The sequence below is a fragment of the Mauremys reevesii genome, linkage group 26, assembly GCF_016161935.1.
Source record: "Mauremys reevesii isolate NIE-2019 linkage group 26, ASM1616193v1, whole genome shotgun sequence".
NCBI lineage: Eukaryota > Metazoa > Chordata > Testudines > Geoemydidae > Mauremys > Mauremys reevesii.
The window spans coordinates 2,711,773-2,728,548 of record NC_052648.1 but is presented as its reverse complement, the minus strand read 5'-3'; the positions used below and the strand labels follow the sequence as shown (position 1 = coordinate 2,728,548).

The following is a 16,776-nucleotide window of genomic DNA, read 5'->3' as shown; positions in this document are numbered from 1 at the left end:
GACAAGTATCCACATCAAGAAAAAGTGGACCTCTTCTAGGCAGTCCCAGCAGGTAATAGCCATTGAGACAGAGTTCCCCTCTCCACTCGAGGTCTCTCCAAGGCCTGAATAAGGCACACTGATGGGCCAGAGTGGGGGAAGCTTATATTGCACCCGGACTGTGGATAAATTGAAGGTGTCGGTCTCCAGGGCTATCAACACGCCTCGCACAAGAGCGACACTCACATACAATTGCACAGAAGACATTAACCAAAGCAGCAGGAAAACACGAGAATGTGAGTCTGGCCTTTCTTGCCTGCAGAGCTTAATGTGCAGCACAGTTTTTGTAGTAACACGACTATATTAAATTGAAGCTGCAGGGTAAGTCAACTGTAGCATTAACACTGTCTGCCAAGAAACTAGTGAACATTTGTACAAAGCATCCTGGGTCTTGTGGGAGTCAAATTAAATGATAATTATGTATGATGTGGTATAACAGTCTCCCCTGCCCTATTTATGAATGCTCTGACAGCAGCAGAAACTATGAACTGAAACAATCAATGCTTGCAGTATCCAGGACACAGGACAGGGTGAAGCACAGAGAATAATGTTGAAAAAGGGATACTCTGTGAGAGAATCAACTACATACAAGGAGAAAACATCCTCTAGAATCCTGCCTATTCATTCACCCTCGCAGCAGGCTAACCTGCTTTTCTAGTCAAGAACTAGATCAACCTCTCTCTGGATTAATTTAACGCTGCTCTTGTGCTAGCCACATGGGATTGCTAGAGAGCAATACAAGATTCTCTCCCACCCCTTTTGCAAGATGTTCATGAAGAGATATTATGAACTGCAGGTGTTAGTGATTCTACTGCTGTAGCAAAACATGCAGGGATGACCTCGGCATCCAAAAAATCTGGGGCTGGTATCAAGGTTAAAGATTCAATAGGCTCCTGGAACAGCCAGTAGCATCCATCTGGTATTTTCTTGGGGTTTACTTTTTTGTTTTCCCACTTGACCACCATCTCTCCCTCCTGGTTTAATTTACTTTCCTTTCTTTCACCTTGCACCCCAATGCTGAACTAGAAAAGGTGACATTAAGATTTGAGACTACCACTTCTGCTATCAGGCACTGAAAAGCCGCTCAAACATTTCCCCCCTCTTCTTCAGACTGTGCTGCACCAGTTCATAACTGTCCCCACTGTCAGCCAATGTATCCTGATCTTTTTCTCCTCTGGGAATCGCACCTCTTTAGTGACTAACAGGTGATGTTATTTCTGGGCAAATAAGATCAGCATACAAGTTGGCTGATAGTGGGAACAGTTAGGAGCTAGTGCAATAGTCTGAAAAAGTGGGAGAAAAGTTTCTTAAAAATTACAGGCTTCCAATGATACACCAAAGACCAAGATTTAAAAAGTGACTAGTGATTTTGGGTGCCCACTTGGAGACACTATGTGGAGCTGATTTTCAGAGGATGGTTCTCAGACCTTTCTGAAAGTCAAGCCCCTTTAAGGTGGCAAGTTAGACATTCAAAATCAACCTGTCCCTTTTGAAAATCTTAGCCAAGATCATTCTGCTCAAAATCAGGGCATCAAGTGTGCACAGCTGCAAAGGAGAGGCTACATTAGCATATGTGAGTTGCTGCACAGCAAGACTGATAGTCAGGATTTTTGACATTCAGGTGACTGACCACCAGCTTCTCCTGCAGAGCTTCTCTGGAAGAAGCACTTGATTTCCACACACTTTAAATATGAGCATATCTGGTCAGAAAATTAACATTTCTTATCTTCGACACACACGCACTCCTAAAAAAACTGAGTACATAAGATGTTTATGCCACTAGCTTCTTGGTAAGCATTAGAACCGAAAAGCATGGTCTTTCCCTTCTCCCCAGTCCTGAGAACTCAACTTGCTACTTGTCTTGTATACAAACATATAGGAGCAACACTTTGACTAACTTACCTCGCAGCAGAGCTGAAGACCATAGTTGCACAGACATGTCTGGGATCTTGCTAGCAAGTTGCATGGCTGGTACCACCATGTTATTACTTTCCTAGTCAAGAATGCATATTAAGGTCAAACACTCTTTGTAGCCGCAGACATTTTTCTTAAATATATAAAACTGTCCCATAAAATTTATATAACAAGTGTCACAATGGAATGCTCACAGCCCCTCAGCTCTCCCCCGAAGATATCCACCGCCAGATAGAATATCTAGTTAACGCTTAATCCAACACTGTTCTCGTGTATTAGTTAAGATCTACTAAGGGCAATTTTCACCTATGCAGTAACATGGCAGTCAGTGTCACTCCTGAGCTATTAGAACCAATCTCATGTGAGATTATAATTCCTCTATAACTCCAGTTTTGTTATTTCATCAGTTACTGGATCTGCTGCAGCAAACTAAATCCAAGCACCAGATATCAGGATTTATTTAGAAGAGAGTACAAACACCTGAACACACAGTCTATACATTATGTGTATGAAAGATTGACAGAGTATATATAGGAAGTTCAGAATTAAAGTTTACTGCTCCCTACTGCATAAGAAAAGCAAAGGAGGACAGAGATGGCAGATGTAAAGAAGAGCTACACTATATAAGGGGCCAATTAAGACAAGTAACTTTAAAGCAAGTGACCTATTAAGGATTTTGTTTCAATACATGAATCGCCAATAATTACAAATATTAAGTTATTGCTGAAATTGAAACAACTTTGATAACCACAGAATGTCTGCCATATGTTCCAATCCAGGAAATGGCTATGTTTCTGAGGTAGGACGGTAACCCCTAAAATATAGTCTAAAGTGGTCTAGGATCTTTCAACACAATAGGAATTAGAGTACTTCTACTGGGCACATCAGGGAAAACATGCTGTGGCATGCATCAGCTTGCCACAGCATGAGGATTAAAAAAAAAATAAAAAAACATGAGGATCTGAATTCAGAATCCTTTCCAAAACAATCCAGTTTAAACCATTTCTCCTCTACTTTGATCCTCTTTTCAAGTGATTTTAAACATTACAAAAATACAATCTTCTGAAATAGATTGCAAATGTCACTGCTTTGTCAATGTACCATTAAACATGCAAATCACAAATTGAAAAGTCAATACGTTGCCCACTTTAGGTAGGATACTGCTATGTATGGAACTCTTAAAACAGAGTAGTTTTACAAAACCCACTGATTTTTTTTGGCAAACAGCAAGTAAAACAAGGGTCTCAGTAGTAATACTAAAGACTGTAAAGGCTTACCCTGTGATTCCCTAGCACGTAGAATATATGACCCAGGAGTACAAGAGAACACGCTGTTAATCGGTTCAAGTCTTCTGCATTTGACATTTTCAGTGTCTCTCGCAAAAATCGTCTACCAAAACACAACAAAAATAAAATAAACATTCTATAAAACATTCTCCTTTCCTTCTAATATGTAACAAACATGTCATAACCATAACCCAGAACTGAAAGACTAACTGTGGAAGTCAAGAGGCAAATAGTGGGACTTGAGACACCTAAGATCTACTCCCAGCTCTGACACCGGCTGGTTGCGACACCTGGCGCATGTTACTTCCCCTCTGTGTGCCTCAGTGTCCCTATCTGTAAAACAGGGATTATAATACAGACATATGTAAAGCACTTTTGAGATCTACCAATGAACAGTGTGAGATATTGTCATTACTAGGAATTCAAAGCTGTAGAGAAGAAAATCTAAAGGGGAATTCCCCTAAACTGTTTGTCAATCCTATTTAGACAAACAGCAAGTATTAAATCAGCCTGGCCAAATTCAAGGGAAGGATTCTGGTAGGCCTGGAAGAGGTCTCATTTTTCCCTTTCGCTCACTCCTTCCAAATAGCACTGACTTTGCACTCACTTTGCTTCATTGTATCTTCCTTGGAAGAAGGAGAACAGTCCTCGGATGTAGAAAGCAGCTGCTCGGAGACAGTGAGAGCTGGGGACAAAGCAATAAACTTAAATCCAGGAGTTTTACAATCATTAGATGCGTGATACAGGATACATTCTAGGAATTTATTTTCCAACATTTCATAATCAAAGCATAATTCTTTGCGCCAATGATTGAAAAAACTGTAAGCACCCCTTGACATCAAAGCTCATCACTTGCTTTTCATGCTATGCTTTTTTTTATTTTAAGAATTTTACAAGGCAAAAACACCCTTACAAAAACAGCATTTAGAAGATATCCAGAATCCTTACCTTACAGGGAAGTTGTGGTCTGGATTTATCCTTTCCAATAAACTGTAAAGCTGTAGTCAAGAAACAGAAATGGAAAAAAAATTGTTTAACAAATATTAGCTTACAGTATGGGATGTAAAAGTTTTAATGGGAGCAGTACATAAAGCAGAATGCCACAAGTTATACAAAAAACATAGCAAGCATTTGCTGTTACTGGCTAGAACACAGGATGGAAAATTCCAACATTGGAAGGGTACCATCAGCTCAATATTGGCCCTAAAAATCAGGTTTATAAAGAACATTTTTTTTTTAACTTTGTAAGTGTTAGCATGAAACTTCAAATTTAACTGGAAAGACTTTTAATGGAAACATATGACTGGAGTGCTTGAAATCCAAAAGCTGAATCATCTTGCTAACTAACAAGAACCAGAACCTGACACTAGCCAAAAATTAAGTTGACTAATTTTCATTCTCCAAGCTTCCCTTTTTAACATGCTTCATACTTTTGCTTGTTCAAATTGACAATGTACCATTTGTCCACAAAAGACTTAGCATAACATTTGAAAGTATTGTTTCTGAAAAGTTGCTAAAGAACCCAAATGCTACTGTACAAATGATAAATACTTGACAGTTGATGTAAACTTCTTTGGAAAGAGGGTTGGTTCATCAGTCCTCTGTGGGTAACAATTAACACCTGCAAATGTCTATTTCCAAACACTTCACCATCATTTAATTAATTCTCATTAAACTCCATGTAGATATTGCTCTTAGATACAGATGGAAACTAAAATGGACAAATTAAGGGACTGGCTCAAGATCACAGAGGGAGTCACTGACCGGCCTGAGATTAGGACTCAAGTTCCTGACTCCCACTGCTGTGCTCAGACATCTAAATCACTCCTCTCTGTAGGATCCAAAATGCTCGTGTCCTTTAATGGTCTGCACTGGGCCAACTCATACCCTCACACACCTGTAAATATTATTATTAATAAATGACACTACTTTGATCAGATGGGTGGTTGCCCGGCAAAGCACACCAAGAATGAATAAGCAAAGCGCTGTCCTAAATTTTTTTCCTCTTGCAAATATGCACCTTGTAAAGCCACAGATCAGAAGCAGCCAGACACATACCTCTTGATGTCTGTTGCCTTCCCTGATGTACACACTGGCCAGGTTTGTCACAATAAATGCCCACAATTCCTGATGTGTGGTGAGCTAAATAGAAGAATATAAAACACAAACTAAAACCAGAAATTGCTGGAGTGGTATTAGTTACTAAGCAACATGTTTACAGCCCTCACAAGACAAAGATATAGCCCAGCCTAGAAGATCCAAGCCATCTAGACACTCAAAAGTGCATTCATACACAGAACTCATTTCTGAGAAGCTAATAAATGTTAAACCCAACAGCAGTCTGTAAAAGTCTCTAAAGCAAAATACATGACAGGCAGCATTTAAACAACACATTCCTGTGATGAGGCTTTTTTGTTGTGTTTCATTATTCCAAGCTCCTTAAGAATTTGCTGTTTCATCTTAGTTTCTCTTATGTCTCTTCATATTAAAGTGCTCTCAGTTTGGGTAAGACAGAACTGCTAGGCCAGCCCTTTGAGCACAGTGCCCTCTGATATCGCCACATTCTAGTAAAGAGAGATTGTTGCGAGCACAAATGATAATATTAAAGCACTCAGGCTCTGCGCCCCCACCCCCAAATCTTAATCCTCCCCATCTCAACAGGAATAGAGGAATGATCCATTCAGATGTTTCACTGGGTAAGATAGCTTTGCCTTACCCAAGGAGATGTAAAGCAATACCCATGGCCACTTCTAAAAGGTTACTTAGACCCTAGAGAAATTGAAGGTAAGTATTCTGTGCCCACCTCTACATTTAATAGAGCTACAGCAAGTAGTTTTAGCATTAAATCTTACCCGCAATGCTGTAGTAAATTGTGCTTCTGCATTGTCCATGCAATTAACAGAAATGCAGTAAAGCCCCTGTAAAAGAAAGTGTGTTTTAGACTATGCATTCTAGTAACTGTAGCAAAATTGCAATTCTGCAAGTAAAGGAGATTGTCACAAGTTTGATCCACTAAATCCTGATGTTATGAGGCATTAACAGGAAAACAATTTAATGTGTTATGCCAGACACCACCAAGCCTCAGTTTTGTTTGGTTCATTTAAGAAGATCAAATAATTCCTCTACTGCCAACTTCTCATCACATTATTGTAACGTTCATTTCTTCTTAGAATCTATTTGTTTCATATAACATTAAAAATACAAATTCTACATACAATGAATCATCTGAAGCTTATTCTGTTACCAAACTGGATTCCCTAAAGCATACAATATACCTTGTGGATGTTCACTTGCAAAGCTCCCAGACTTAAATGTGCTATGTTTTTAAAGGAGAAGAGTTTAAATAGTTAACAGTTCTATGGCTATTACAAAATGCTTGGTGTTTGCTTAAAAGACAGATTAAGGCAATTCACAAGATTTCTAGAAAATGATTAAATGATCTTGCTTGCTGCAAGTCCAAAAAACTGGCTGAGGTTTGCATCACTATAACAGTTATCTGTAATAATTAAGGTGGAACTCTAGGTATGGTGCCATGTATAGGCCAAAATTCAAGAGTAATAGTGTGTACTCACTAGGAGAGTATGTAGCTGCGCAGCATGATTAGAAAACAGTCTGGGAGATTGCTGGCAGAGTTGACAGACTTGTGAGATCTGTTAGAAAAAAAATATTGTAAAAGATTAAACCAATTATTTCTTTATTACATCTAGGCTGAGCCTGCCCCCACTTCCCAACTGCCTGAACTGTAAGAGCCATTCAGCTTATTGCTGTGCTTTGCTCAAGATTAAGTTAAGCTATGCCTTGCACCTTTAAAACAAAGACCAGACACACTGCAAGCTAAGCCTTACATACAGTGTGTATATGCTCATCCCCATACTGGGATGTGCGCACCAGTTAGTTTTCAGAATTATTTGCTTTTTGGTAGATTCTATCATGTGCTGGGCACTATCCACCCACATGAAGTCATGGGTCCTATCCTGAAGAGCTCACAATCCAAGACAACATGCAACAGGCGAAAGATGGAAAAGTGGGACAAACTATTCAAAGGGTTTAAAAAAACAAAAACAAAACACCCACGAACTATCACCAACTACTCCTTTATTTAGGCACTATTACTTGGCTAATTTCTTCTAAGCACTGTGGTAGGCAGTGTTAAACGATTTGAAAGGTCAGTGGACCAATTCAGAAAGCATGTTTCATAAATAAGGGATGGAATGGAAGACAATGCAGACATTTGGGGGAGGACTGGACAAAATGGAAGCTGAGACCAGTATTATCATCAGAGGGGAGAAGGAGGTGGTGACATAATAAGACAAAGAAAAGTAGGGAAGGGCTGGGAAAGTCAGTGCAATATGCCTGAGCTTGAGTCAAATAAAGAATGGGGAACCGGTGGAAGGATTCAAAAGGGGGATGACATGATCAGAGGAACAAACAAGGAAAATTAATCTTCAACTGCATTTTTTATGAACTATCAGGATGGAGAGGAGAGCCTGGATGACAGTTTTAGCTGTATGGGTAGAAAGAAACAGTTGGATCTTATATATGCACAGGTTGAAGTGCCCCATGGTCGACACTATGTGGAAGTAAGGGAAAGAAGAGTTGAAGACAACTCTAGTTATGGGTTTGAGTTAAGAATGACAGAAAAGAGGATGAGGGAAAAGTATCTGGAACTCAGTTCTGGCCATTAGCAATCTATACTATTTTAAAACCCTGTGAGTAAAATCTCTGAAGTGCTCTCAAATGAAGTATGGATGGGAGCTTAATTTCAAGGCTTAAGAACCTTGTCATCTTAAGGATTCCCAGACACTGTTATGCATGTTAGTAGTTACACTGAGACTATTGGGATTCCAGCGAGAGTCTGAACATGTTATTTGGAAATTAAATTTCCATATTTTTAAACTAACGTTTATTGCAATTATTCATGAATATTCAAAAGATTAAATGAGCATGGAAAGACAGTTTTACCTCCTGCAGTGCTGTAGCTTTGTGCCCCGTTACAAGCCGACACATGATAATATGTTCCAACAAAATAACTTGGAAAGATGACAAAATAGGACTGCAATCCAACACTAAGAGGGAAGCAAGGGTAGTTCAGGAAATAAAGTTATATAGCACTATAACATCCTAACCCCACAGCCTAGGCCCCATATAACTACTACAAAGCTAGCTTCCCTCATGCCAACAGTTCAACATAACTTCAGCACGAAGACTTCTGAGCAGAAGTCTGTATGAACTATGTGGCAATGGAGAAGCCAGCTTGCTCCGACCTACTGTTTCAGTTGCCACTGGGGAAGTGAGCCTATTTTTAAAAGGAGAATTGTCCTTTTATCAGGGAAGAATGGCAATCCAAGGTTCACTTAGCTGAACCCCTGGGGATCATGACTTTGCTTCCAATAAGTTAGATCTTGAATAGTCCAGAGTTTTGGATAGCCAAGATTCCACAAAGCAGTTTAAAAACTGCTAGGAACTGATAAATTAATCTTTTTGTACTCCCATAACTCAGCAGGCTAACCAGTAATTATGTAGGGGAAAGAATTCCTGTTCTGGACTCAGATCTTAAGAAACCAACTTTCAGACCAGAGCAAAATTCTTACAGCTGAGCAGTAAATCCTCATACAAATACTTATGGAAGTAACCCTGAACAGATCAATAGCATTAGAGGTGCCTGTTCTTGCAGGCAGACTGCATTTTTTGGTATTTTTATGTTAGCACCAGATAAAGGTGCCTTGCAACTCATCAAAAGTTTTAACCCCCATACTTACTTTTTAGCTTTTCTAGCTGCATGAGTGCTTTGTCTGTGTACTTTTGTGCCTTCTCTAGGTATCCTGCTTGCATGGAATGCATCACCGTCACCTGCCACAGAACATAAGAAAGAGGATCTGAAAGTCTAATGCCACACTCCAGAACTGAAGTCAAAACAATTTAAATCATCAAACTGAAATCTAGTCTAGTTAAGTATTTTCAGGCACATGGAGTCATATCTCCTTGCTTTGTTAAAAAAATAAGCTTCTGCCACTGTCAGTCATGAAGAACCAACATAGCTCTAGGAGAATGAACTGGATTCTACTTGGCTCATGTAACGATGCCATTGTTAATTAGGTTTAATTTTCAGGGCTTCTTGTACAACTCCTTTAAATGCTGCCATGACTGAGGGGAATAAAAAGTTGCACAGGTGTCACAGAGCAGAATTTGAAGCTAATGGTAGAAGTACAACAAAGCAACACGGAGCCTGAAAAACCTTTATTACCGGTGATTATGGACAAGCTAGAAAAAAACAGCGCGACTTTCAGATCCCAGGTTTAGTTGGCAGGGATGATCGATCTGGAAATTAACACAATGATCATGATGCCATCTTTACAAAGTCACTTTCTAGAGCAAAACTCCATAGATTATTAAACTTCCATGTAAATTAACTGCTCTTCCAAGCTGAGTCTCCCACAATATAGGACACCCACTGCTATTTAAAAGACCTTGATTGCCAACTGCAGCTTACCATGTGGTGACTTGGACCACTAGGAACTAAATTCGAGAGTACCAGATTCATGCTTACTTGTGACCACTCTGGTTTCTAGAAGCAAAAGGCTATTGCATTAAAAAACACTATTTAAAACACACTACAACAGGGCGCAGAATGGCAAACTCTCCTAGCCAATTCTTTCAGACCATGTTTGCCATCTGCTGGTTGTTTTAAGCCATGTAAGTCACCATACTCTGACCTCAGTAAGTTTGAACTTACAGGATGAACTGCATCTTTTTGATCCCTGTGGAGAGCAAGGGTCAAGCATTAGATAAGACGAACTATGTACATGTAGGAGGGCAGAAGTAAAAACTCTTTGCTCTGTACTGTGCATTCAGTCCATACATAACAATGGCAAAATCCACAACCATTTAAAGAATTAAAGTGCTTGTACACTGGATCATACTCTGGATACAAGGTCCATCCTGACATGAAATGAGCACATTTATCCCATACCTCATCAGTTAACAATGTCCGCTCAAGTAAAACAAAGCTTCTCACCAGGTAGACCAGCACACACATGTGCTCCTTCGGCAGCCAGTGAAAGAGATCTGCTGGGTTGCTGGGTAGAATTTCATCGTCATGAAGAGTCGATATGGTCTGAATGCACTGCTGCAGCTGCTTCAGACATGGTTTCACACTTTTCACCTGTGAAAGTTGATTCATATCAGACACAGGTCATGCCATCTGGGACAACACCTGAATATGTATATAGTTCAGTAAACATGCCAACCAGTTAACAGTCCTTGCCTTAAAGGGTTTAGTCTACTTTAAGCTGATGCAGTAATTTCACAACACACCACAGCCTTTTTGACAGGAAACTTTCCCTGATTCCCAAACATGTAACTTTGCAGAATCATCACATACCTGCCCAGCATCCAGGTAATGAGTCACCTGCAGCACCAAGAAGAATACCCGCAATGATTCTTTCTGGATGGGATTTCCTTGCCAGTTTTCAACTATCTGTCCGCACAAAGTAAGGAGCGGGTGCACTTCCTGCAGTTTCCGTTCCATTAGAAGAAGCTATAAGAAAAGCATTACGTGTATAAACAGTGCAGAACCAACAGCTTAAATGCTCAGTGAAGCTGAGTCGAAGCTGTTGAGTGCTCTTCCCTTTTGAACGTTGAGTGTGATTTATTTAAGTCCCTAAATGTAGCCTTAAGATGTTAACTTTAAAGGCACCCTTTTTAAAAAAAGAATTGGTCATTATATGTTACTGGACCTTTTATCTTGCATCACAAAAGGGCTTCTTCGCAGATTATAATCAACTTCGCTAATCTGAGATATGCCTACCTAACGGTGCTTGATTTCTTCATGAAATTACTTGTGTGTTATGTGTATTATACTTGTGTATTATGAGCAGGCAAGACATTGAACTACATAAAAATCCTGCATGCCAAAGGGCAGATTTCAGGTGCATTTCAAACATCGTGCTTGCTTACGGAAATGAAGCAGAATATGCTTGGCACAAGGAAGGCACACAACACACATTCAAACCAGACAATTTCAAGACCAATAGCCTTATTTCGTCCCTATAAAAAGTGTATGAACTGAAGTAATAGTATTAACTTTTGTTACACTTAAATATATCCAACTTACCATCCCTTTACTTAGCAGAAACAGTGCCCTGAAATAAAACAAAACCGTGTCACAGCTCTAAGAAGGTACAACACTGAACAAGATACACTCATGAGAGAAAACTCAAGGTAAGAGACTGCTGCAGATCTTTTCAGCACGGACTACACCAGGCCAGAGGAAATAAGCTATTGGTATAAGCATCACACTTATAATGCTAAGACTCCCTAGGTCGCTGGGTCAAAAGTCTAGTACAGGGGTTGGCAACCTTTCAGAAGTGGTGTGCCAAGTCTTCATTTATTCACTCTAATTTAAAGTTTCACGTGCCTGTATACATTTTAACGTTTTTAGAAGGTTTCTTTCTATAAGTCTATAATATATAACTAAACTATTGATGGATGTAAAGTAAATAAGGTTTTTTAAAAATATTTAAGACGCTTCATTTAAAATTAAATTAAAATACAGAGCCCTCCAGACCGGTGGCCAGGACCTGGGCAGTGTGAGTGCCACTGAAAATCAGCTTGCGTGCTCCCTTTGGCACGTGTGCCATAGGTTGCCTATCCCTGGTCTAGTAGATCCAACTCCACCCTTTCATGGTAAATGAAGTCCATGCAATCTATCGTGTGAGGGCCTTTGAAATGAGATCTTTCCATCATTCCATGCTCCTATTTATCAGAGCACAGGTGTCCTTGGCCAAATTTTGTCCTCCCTCATCACTGTGCAGCATGTTGTGTCACTGGCTGGGTGCGGCCACCCCAGTGGTGGCAGCACAGACTTTAGAGTACTTTTGACGTAAAAGACACAACATAAGGTAAATTATAAGACAATATGTGGGATGGGAGAAGAGGGTTTAATCAAACTTTTGCTGTTTATGAACCAAACCATAGAAAACACCCATTGTCCTCCATCTCCGGGGCTCCACTCAAAGCGCAATAAGGGCCATGCCAGAGCTAGAAGACGATGGCAAGTTTAAAGTTGGAAAAAGGAGCCCAAATCACAGTGCCGGGGAATTAAAGAGTCTGAGGCTTTAGGTCTGTATCTAGGCCTTGAAAGGTCCCCATCTGCAGGGGAGCCAAAGGCTAAAGCCTACATGTTGGAAAGATTTGAGTAGATGAGGAAGGCAAACAAAGTTCTGTTTAAGAATAAGGCTCTGCTTTGGTGCAGAGTGCTGGTGTTTGTTTTCTGCTAAAAGGAGCCTTGGATGGGCAAGAGACTCAGATTTGAGAGAGAGAGAGAGAATACATGAGAAGTACTGGTTTGATTATGATGGATTTACAGAAGCTCATTTGCAACCAGTGTCTCTATGTAAATTAGAATAAATTAGAAGAGGTAGGTGAAGGAAACATACCTGGTATATTCTGATCCTACTACCCGGGCATATTCTGCTCCAACTCCTAGAAGGTCACATGCAGATACCAAATCTTTTTCAAGTGTGTGAAGTTGCTGAAGAGAAAAAAAAAAGTTAGTTTTCAAGCTAGCATTTTTAATGACTCAAACTTCCAGTTATGGGTTTGTTTTTTCTCTTTTTTGCTCTAGGTACATACTCCTATTACAATAATTGGATATTTTGTTATGAAATTAAAATTTGATACAACTGCTTAATAGGAGTTCTTTACACAACAGAAGGCCTTTTCAGGAAACCTTTCCTATTCCTCTTCTGAAAAAAAGTCTTCAACATTTCAGAGAAAATCCCCTTCAAAACATTTTTTTTTTTTACACTTATCCAAGTTACTATAAAGTAGAGGTGGTCTATTCTACATATAGCCTAATCTAAACCTAACGTACCGTCAATAGCAGTGGTTCCTTTGGCAGGGAAGGCACTATCATAAAGTCAGTGAGCACCACCTGATATTCAATGCTCCAGGCCAGGGAAGAAGAATGGGGTAGGTTTTTTTGTGATGTATCCTTAGTTTTTGAAATTGGAATTTTCCCAATCTCCAGCCAGAAAGCCAATTCATCTCAGTGAAATGTATAACAGAATAAAGAATTCAGGCCTTTTGATCAGAAAGAAGCTAGAAAGAAACATGTCACAATACCAGCAACATATTTGGGGGTTGTAAGAAGAATCCTTCACAGAAACACAGACTATAACTGGAGGTTAAGCTTCCTATAAGTACACATACAACTCACTGATAGGTAAACATGTGTCCCTTAATTGACAGAAGTGCAAGGCTCTCAAAATCTCAACTCAAATTACACAGATGAGTCATTTTCAAGGAAATAAGTTGTTGCTATTTGCTTGAGCCTATACAGAACGGGGAAGAAGAGTAAAGGTGAATGTTAACACATCCTTCAAGAGAATAGTTTGGCAAGCTCCCTTTGAAAGAAAGTGCCTCTAAAGAACAATTCCCTCAATTCTTATCAAACAGCCTTCACTGTATTCTGCATATCTAACAGGCTGCTGAGAAAAGGCACATCTTGGAAGAGATATTGCTGAACAGTGCTCTCTTGACTGTACAGGTCCAGCAGAGAGAATGACCTGCCTCTCTCACTGCTTAGTTTGCCTGTAAACGCTTTGGATGATATGATGTGCTCCTAATCTTAACAGGCTGGGATACCCTATAGATAGGTTAAGAAGTATTCTCTGAACACATGGACAACAAAAGTAAGGACAAGATGTCAAGCAAACCTAATTCCAAGATTGTTCTTTTTCTAACCCAGTTCTGCTGTGGATGTTAGGAGAAGTGGAAAACAGTGGAACCCAGACTTCTATCACACCATCCTCAGGTAGGAAACTCACTATTCTATCCAGTCAGGCTTTATGGGGAGGTTTCTATTTTATGTACATTCTGAAGGGGATTCTTCCACCTTTTCTCAGGATTCCGTGTCCCTGATAAAATCCTGAGGATCCCACCCTCCCTTCTCCGCCAGCCACATCATCACTTATGCAGGCAAGGAGGCCTCTATTAGACTCCATTTGAAGTCTATCGCAATAGTACAACATGAAGCACACTCGATAATTCAGTCTATCCACTAGTCCCAGCCACTTTATCAAGAGACAGACACCCAAGCCTTGCTGTGTCTGCAGTAATACAGAAGTATTCTCTCCTCTTTGCAAAAATCTAGAAATTTACAAGTGCATTATACTTTCTTCCTGCCATTTTCATAGTCCTTTTATGCAGCTTTATAAGTCACCTGAACAATACTTACGGCAAGCTGAAAAAGTAGTCTACAGTGCCAGTACGGAGTCTGCTGTGAAATCTGGATGGCTTTACGCAACAAAGGCTTTGCTGCATCAACTGAATTCTGAAATAAAAATATGTACCTTAAATTCAACAGTAAAACAAACCTATATAAGGAATCTTCAGCACTAAAAGCAGCGAGATTTAATGAAAGATATTCTGGTTTGGTCTCAATTTAAAAGTCTTAAAGCAAGAAAACAAAATTGAAAACAAACATTGACATGAGTAATCAAATTTGCAGTCCTCTAAAGATGTGCTGAACAATATTAGTAAATAAATCCATCTGCACACTCATATAACCCTTCATACACGCACAAAAATGCATACTAGAGAACACAAATGGGCTTGCTTGAAAAAAATGAAGACCCCTTTTAAAAGCCTTTTAGTAAATCTAATCCAAAATATTTAAGGCACATAACAAAAGTATCTCAGGCAACTCCAAAAAAGTTAGCCCGTCTTTTCCTCCATGACTAATGGAATAAGTAAGGATAGTAAACTCATTTTATCACAGAACTTAATTGTAACAGTAATTGCAACCAGCATAACGTGATATATTGAAACCCCTCGGAACTTCCATTTTACTTCACTATAAATTAAGCTTTTTGCAACAGAGATCACCCATAATCAGGAGTATGTTGTAACTGATGTGTGCTCATGTGGTGGTTCTATACAAAAAAAAGATATATATGTAAATTGTCAAAAACCCTTCATCCCTTGACAGGGCATTTATGATCAGCAAAGTACCATATTTTTTAGGAGCAGCCTCAATACACTTACCTCTTGACAGTACAGTTCAGACAGAAGGCTTGCTGCTTCAAATTTAACATCTTCAAACTGTGGAATCTAGCATCATCAGAGTTAAGCAAATATTAAACTTTGTTGCAATAAGTATTAATCCGCCAATCAATGCTCAATATGCCAAGTCAAAGCTTAAAAATTTAAGAAAGAAGCCCCATGTCTGGAAATTGGCGAGAACTACCTACAAAATAATGGAACAGATTCACCCTGGCCAGTTATGTTTGCCAAAATATTTCACATTAAATCCAGACTATAAAAGTGATTTTTCAGCTGTTAAAGTTCTACGGTCAGATGGTCAGGAAAGGATACCTGTTGTGATATCAACCACTGAAAGAGAAGACAGATTACAGTAGTTAGTGCATGGTCAACAATACTAAGGGGTTAATTTAAGAAACTGCCCCACGGCCACCCATTCTCTCACTCTACAATTTCTCTGGTAAATAGAACATGGCTTGTGGGCCTCAATCAAGGAGTCAGCACGGGCTCCCTCCATGGCATGAAACCTTTCGCTCTGTCCACCCAAAACATCTCCACACCAGCCTGCCCCCCTGCTCAGTAGGGCACCAAGTCACGAGCTGGCTGGGGCAGAGACGGGGAGAGCAGCCTGACTCCCATTCAGGGAGCTGGTCACCAGTGCAGGGAGAGCTGTGGTGAGTGGCGGTCAGCCTCCACCCGTAAGCACCCTGCAGGACCCCACTCTCCTGCCCCAAGTGTCCACCCCCAGCCCCCCCCACTCACTGCCTCCTCTGGGGCCCGCTACCCCAGGCCTGCGCCGCCGCCGCCGCTCACCGCCTTCTCGAGGTGCCCGCGGGCCTGGTCCCCGTTGCGGGTGTGGTGGTAGAGCACGGAGCCCAGCTGCAGGTGGGTGCGGGCCTCCATGCGGGCTGGCGGCTTGCGGGGCAGCACGGCCTGCAGGCAGTGCACGCACAGCCGCACCTTGGGCGGGCTCGACGTGCGGAAGTGCTCGGCCAGGCCCAGCAGCGCCAGGTACCACGACTCGCCCCCGCCTCCGGGCCCGGCCCCGCCGCCCGAGCCAGCCCCGGCCCCAGCGCCGCCCCCGCCGGCCTCTCCGGAGCCCGAGCCCGCCGCGCCCCCCGCCGCCTGCTGCGGCGGCGGCTGCTGCTGCTGAGGGGCCGCCCCGGCCGCCGAGCCCGAACCACCCGCAGCTACCGCCGCCATCTCAGGGCCGCCGCCACAACGCGGGGGCGGGAGCGGCTGCCCGCGCAAAGGCGCATGGGAGATGGAGTCGGTAGCCTGCCTCACAGGCCAGGGCGGCCCCGGCGCGCATAGGTCACGCGAGAACTCAGAGCAAATCCCGCGCGCGCGGACGCCGGGGAGCAGTACTCACTTCCGAGAAGGGCCTGTTCCCCGCGAACAGGCTCATGGGAAATGTTGTTCTTCACTCCCCTTCCCCCCGCCTCCTTGGAGGCCTCGCCAAATCGCGCGAGAACTGCGCGCTCTCAACGGG

The 16,776-nt window shown here is 41.4% G+C and overlaps 1 protein-coding gene across 1 annotated transcript in view; it reads right to left on the bottom strand.

Annotated features, from left to right (window-relative positions):
- Positions 1-16,725, bottom strand: part of MAU2 (MAU2 sister chromatid cohesion factor) — a 22,189-nt gene extending 5,464 nt beyond the window's left edge. Inside the window, exons 1-17 of the mRNA XM_039515527.1 lie at positions 16,657-16,725; positions 15,618-15,635; positions 15,288-15,353; positions 14,479-14,574; positions 12,677-12,771; positions 11,353-11,380; positions 10,621-10,776; positions 10,210-10,401; positions 8,999-9,089; positions 8,202-8,305; positions 6,812-6,889; positions 6,092-6,157; positions 5,298-5,381; positions 4,188-4,237; positions 3,847-3,924; positions 3,231-3,342; positions 1,942-2,032 (exon numbers count right to left, since the gene is read on the bottom strand). Coding sequence (XP_039371461.1) covers positions 1,942-2,032; positions 3,231-3,342; positions 3,847-3,924; positions 4,188-4,237; positions 5,298-5,381; positions 6,092-6,157; positions 6,812-6,889; positions 8,202-8,305; positions 8,999-9,089; positions 10,210-10,401; positions 10,621-10,776; positions 11,353-11,380; positions 12,677-12,771; positions 14,479-14,574; positions 15,288-15,353; positions 15,618-15,635; positions 16,657-16,692 — 1,441 coding nt within the window. The 5' untranslated portion in view covers positions 16,693-16,725. The remainder of the gene's footprint in view (positions 1-1,941; positions 2,033-3,230; positions 3,343-3,846; positions 3,925-4,187; positions 4,238-5,297; positions 5,382-6,091; positions 6,158-6,811; positions 6,890-8,201; positions 8,306-8,998; positions 9,090-10,209; positions 10,402-10,620; positions 10,777-11,352; positions 11,381-12,676; positions 12,772-14,478; positions 14,575-15,287; positions 15,354-15,617; positions 15,636-16,656) is intronic.
- Positions 16,726-16,776: the final 51 nt, after the last annotated feature.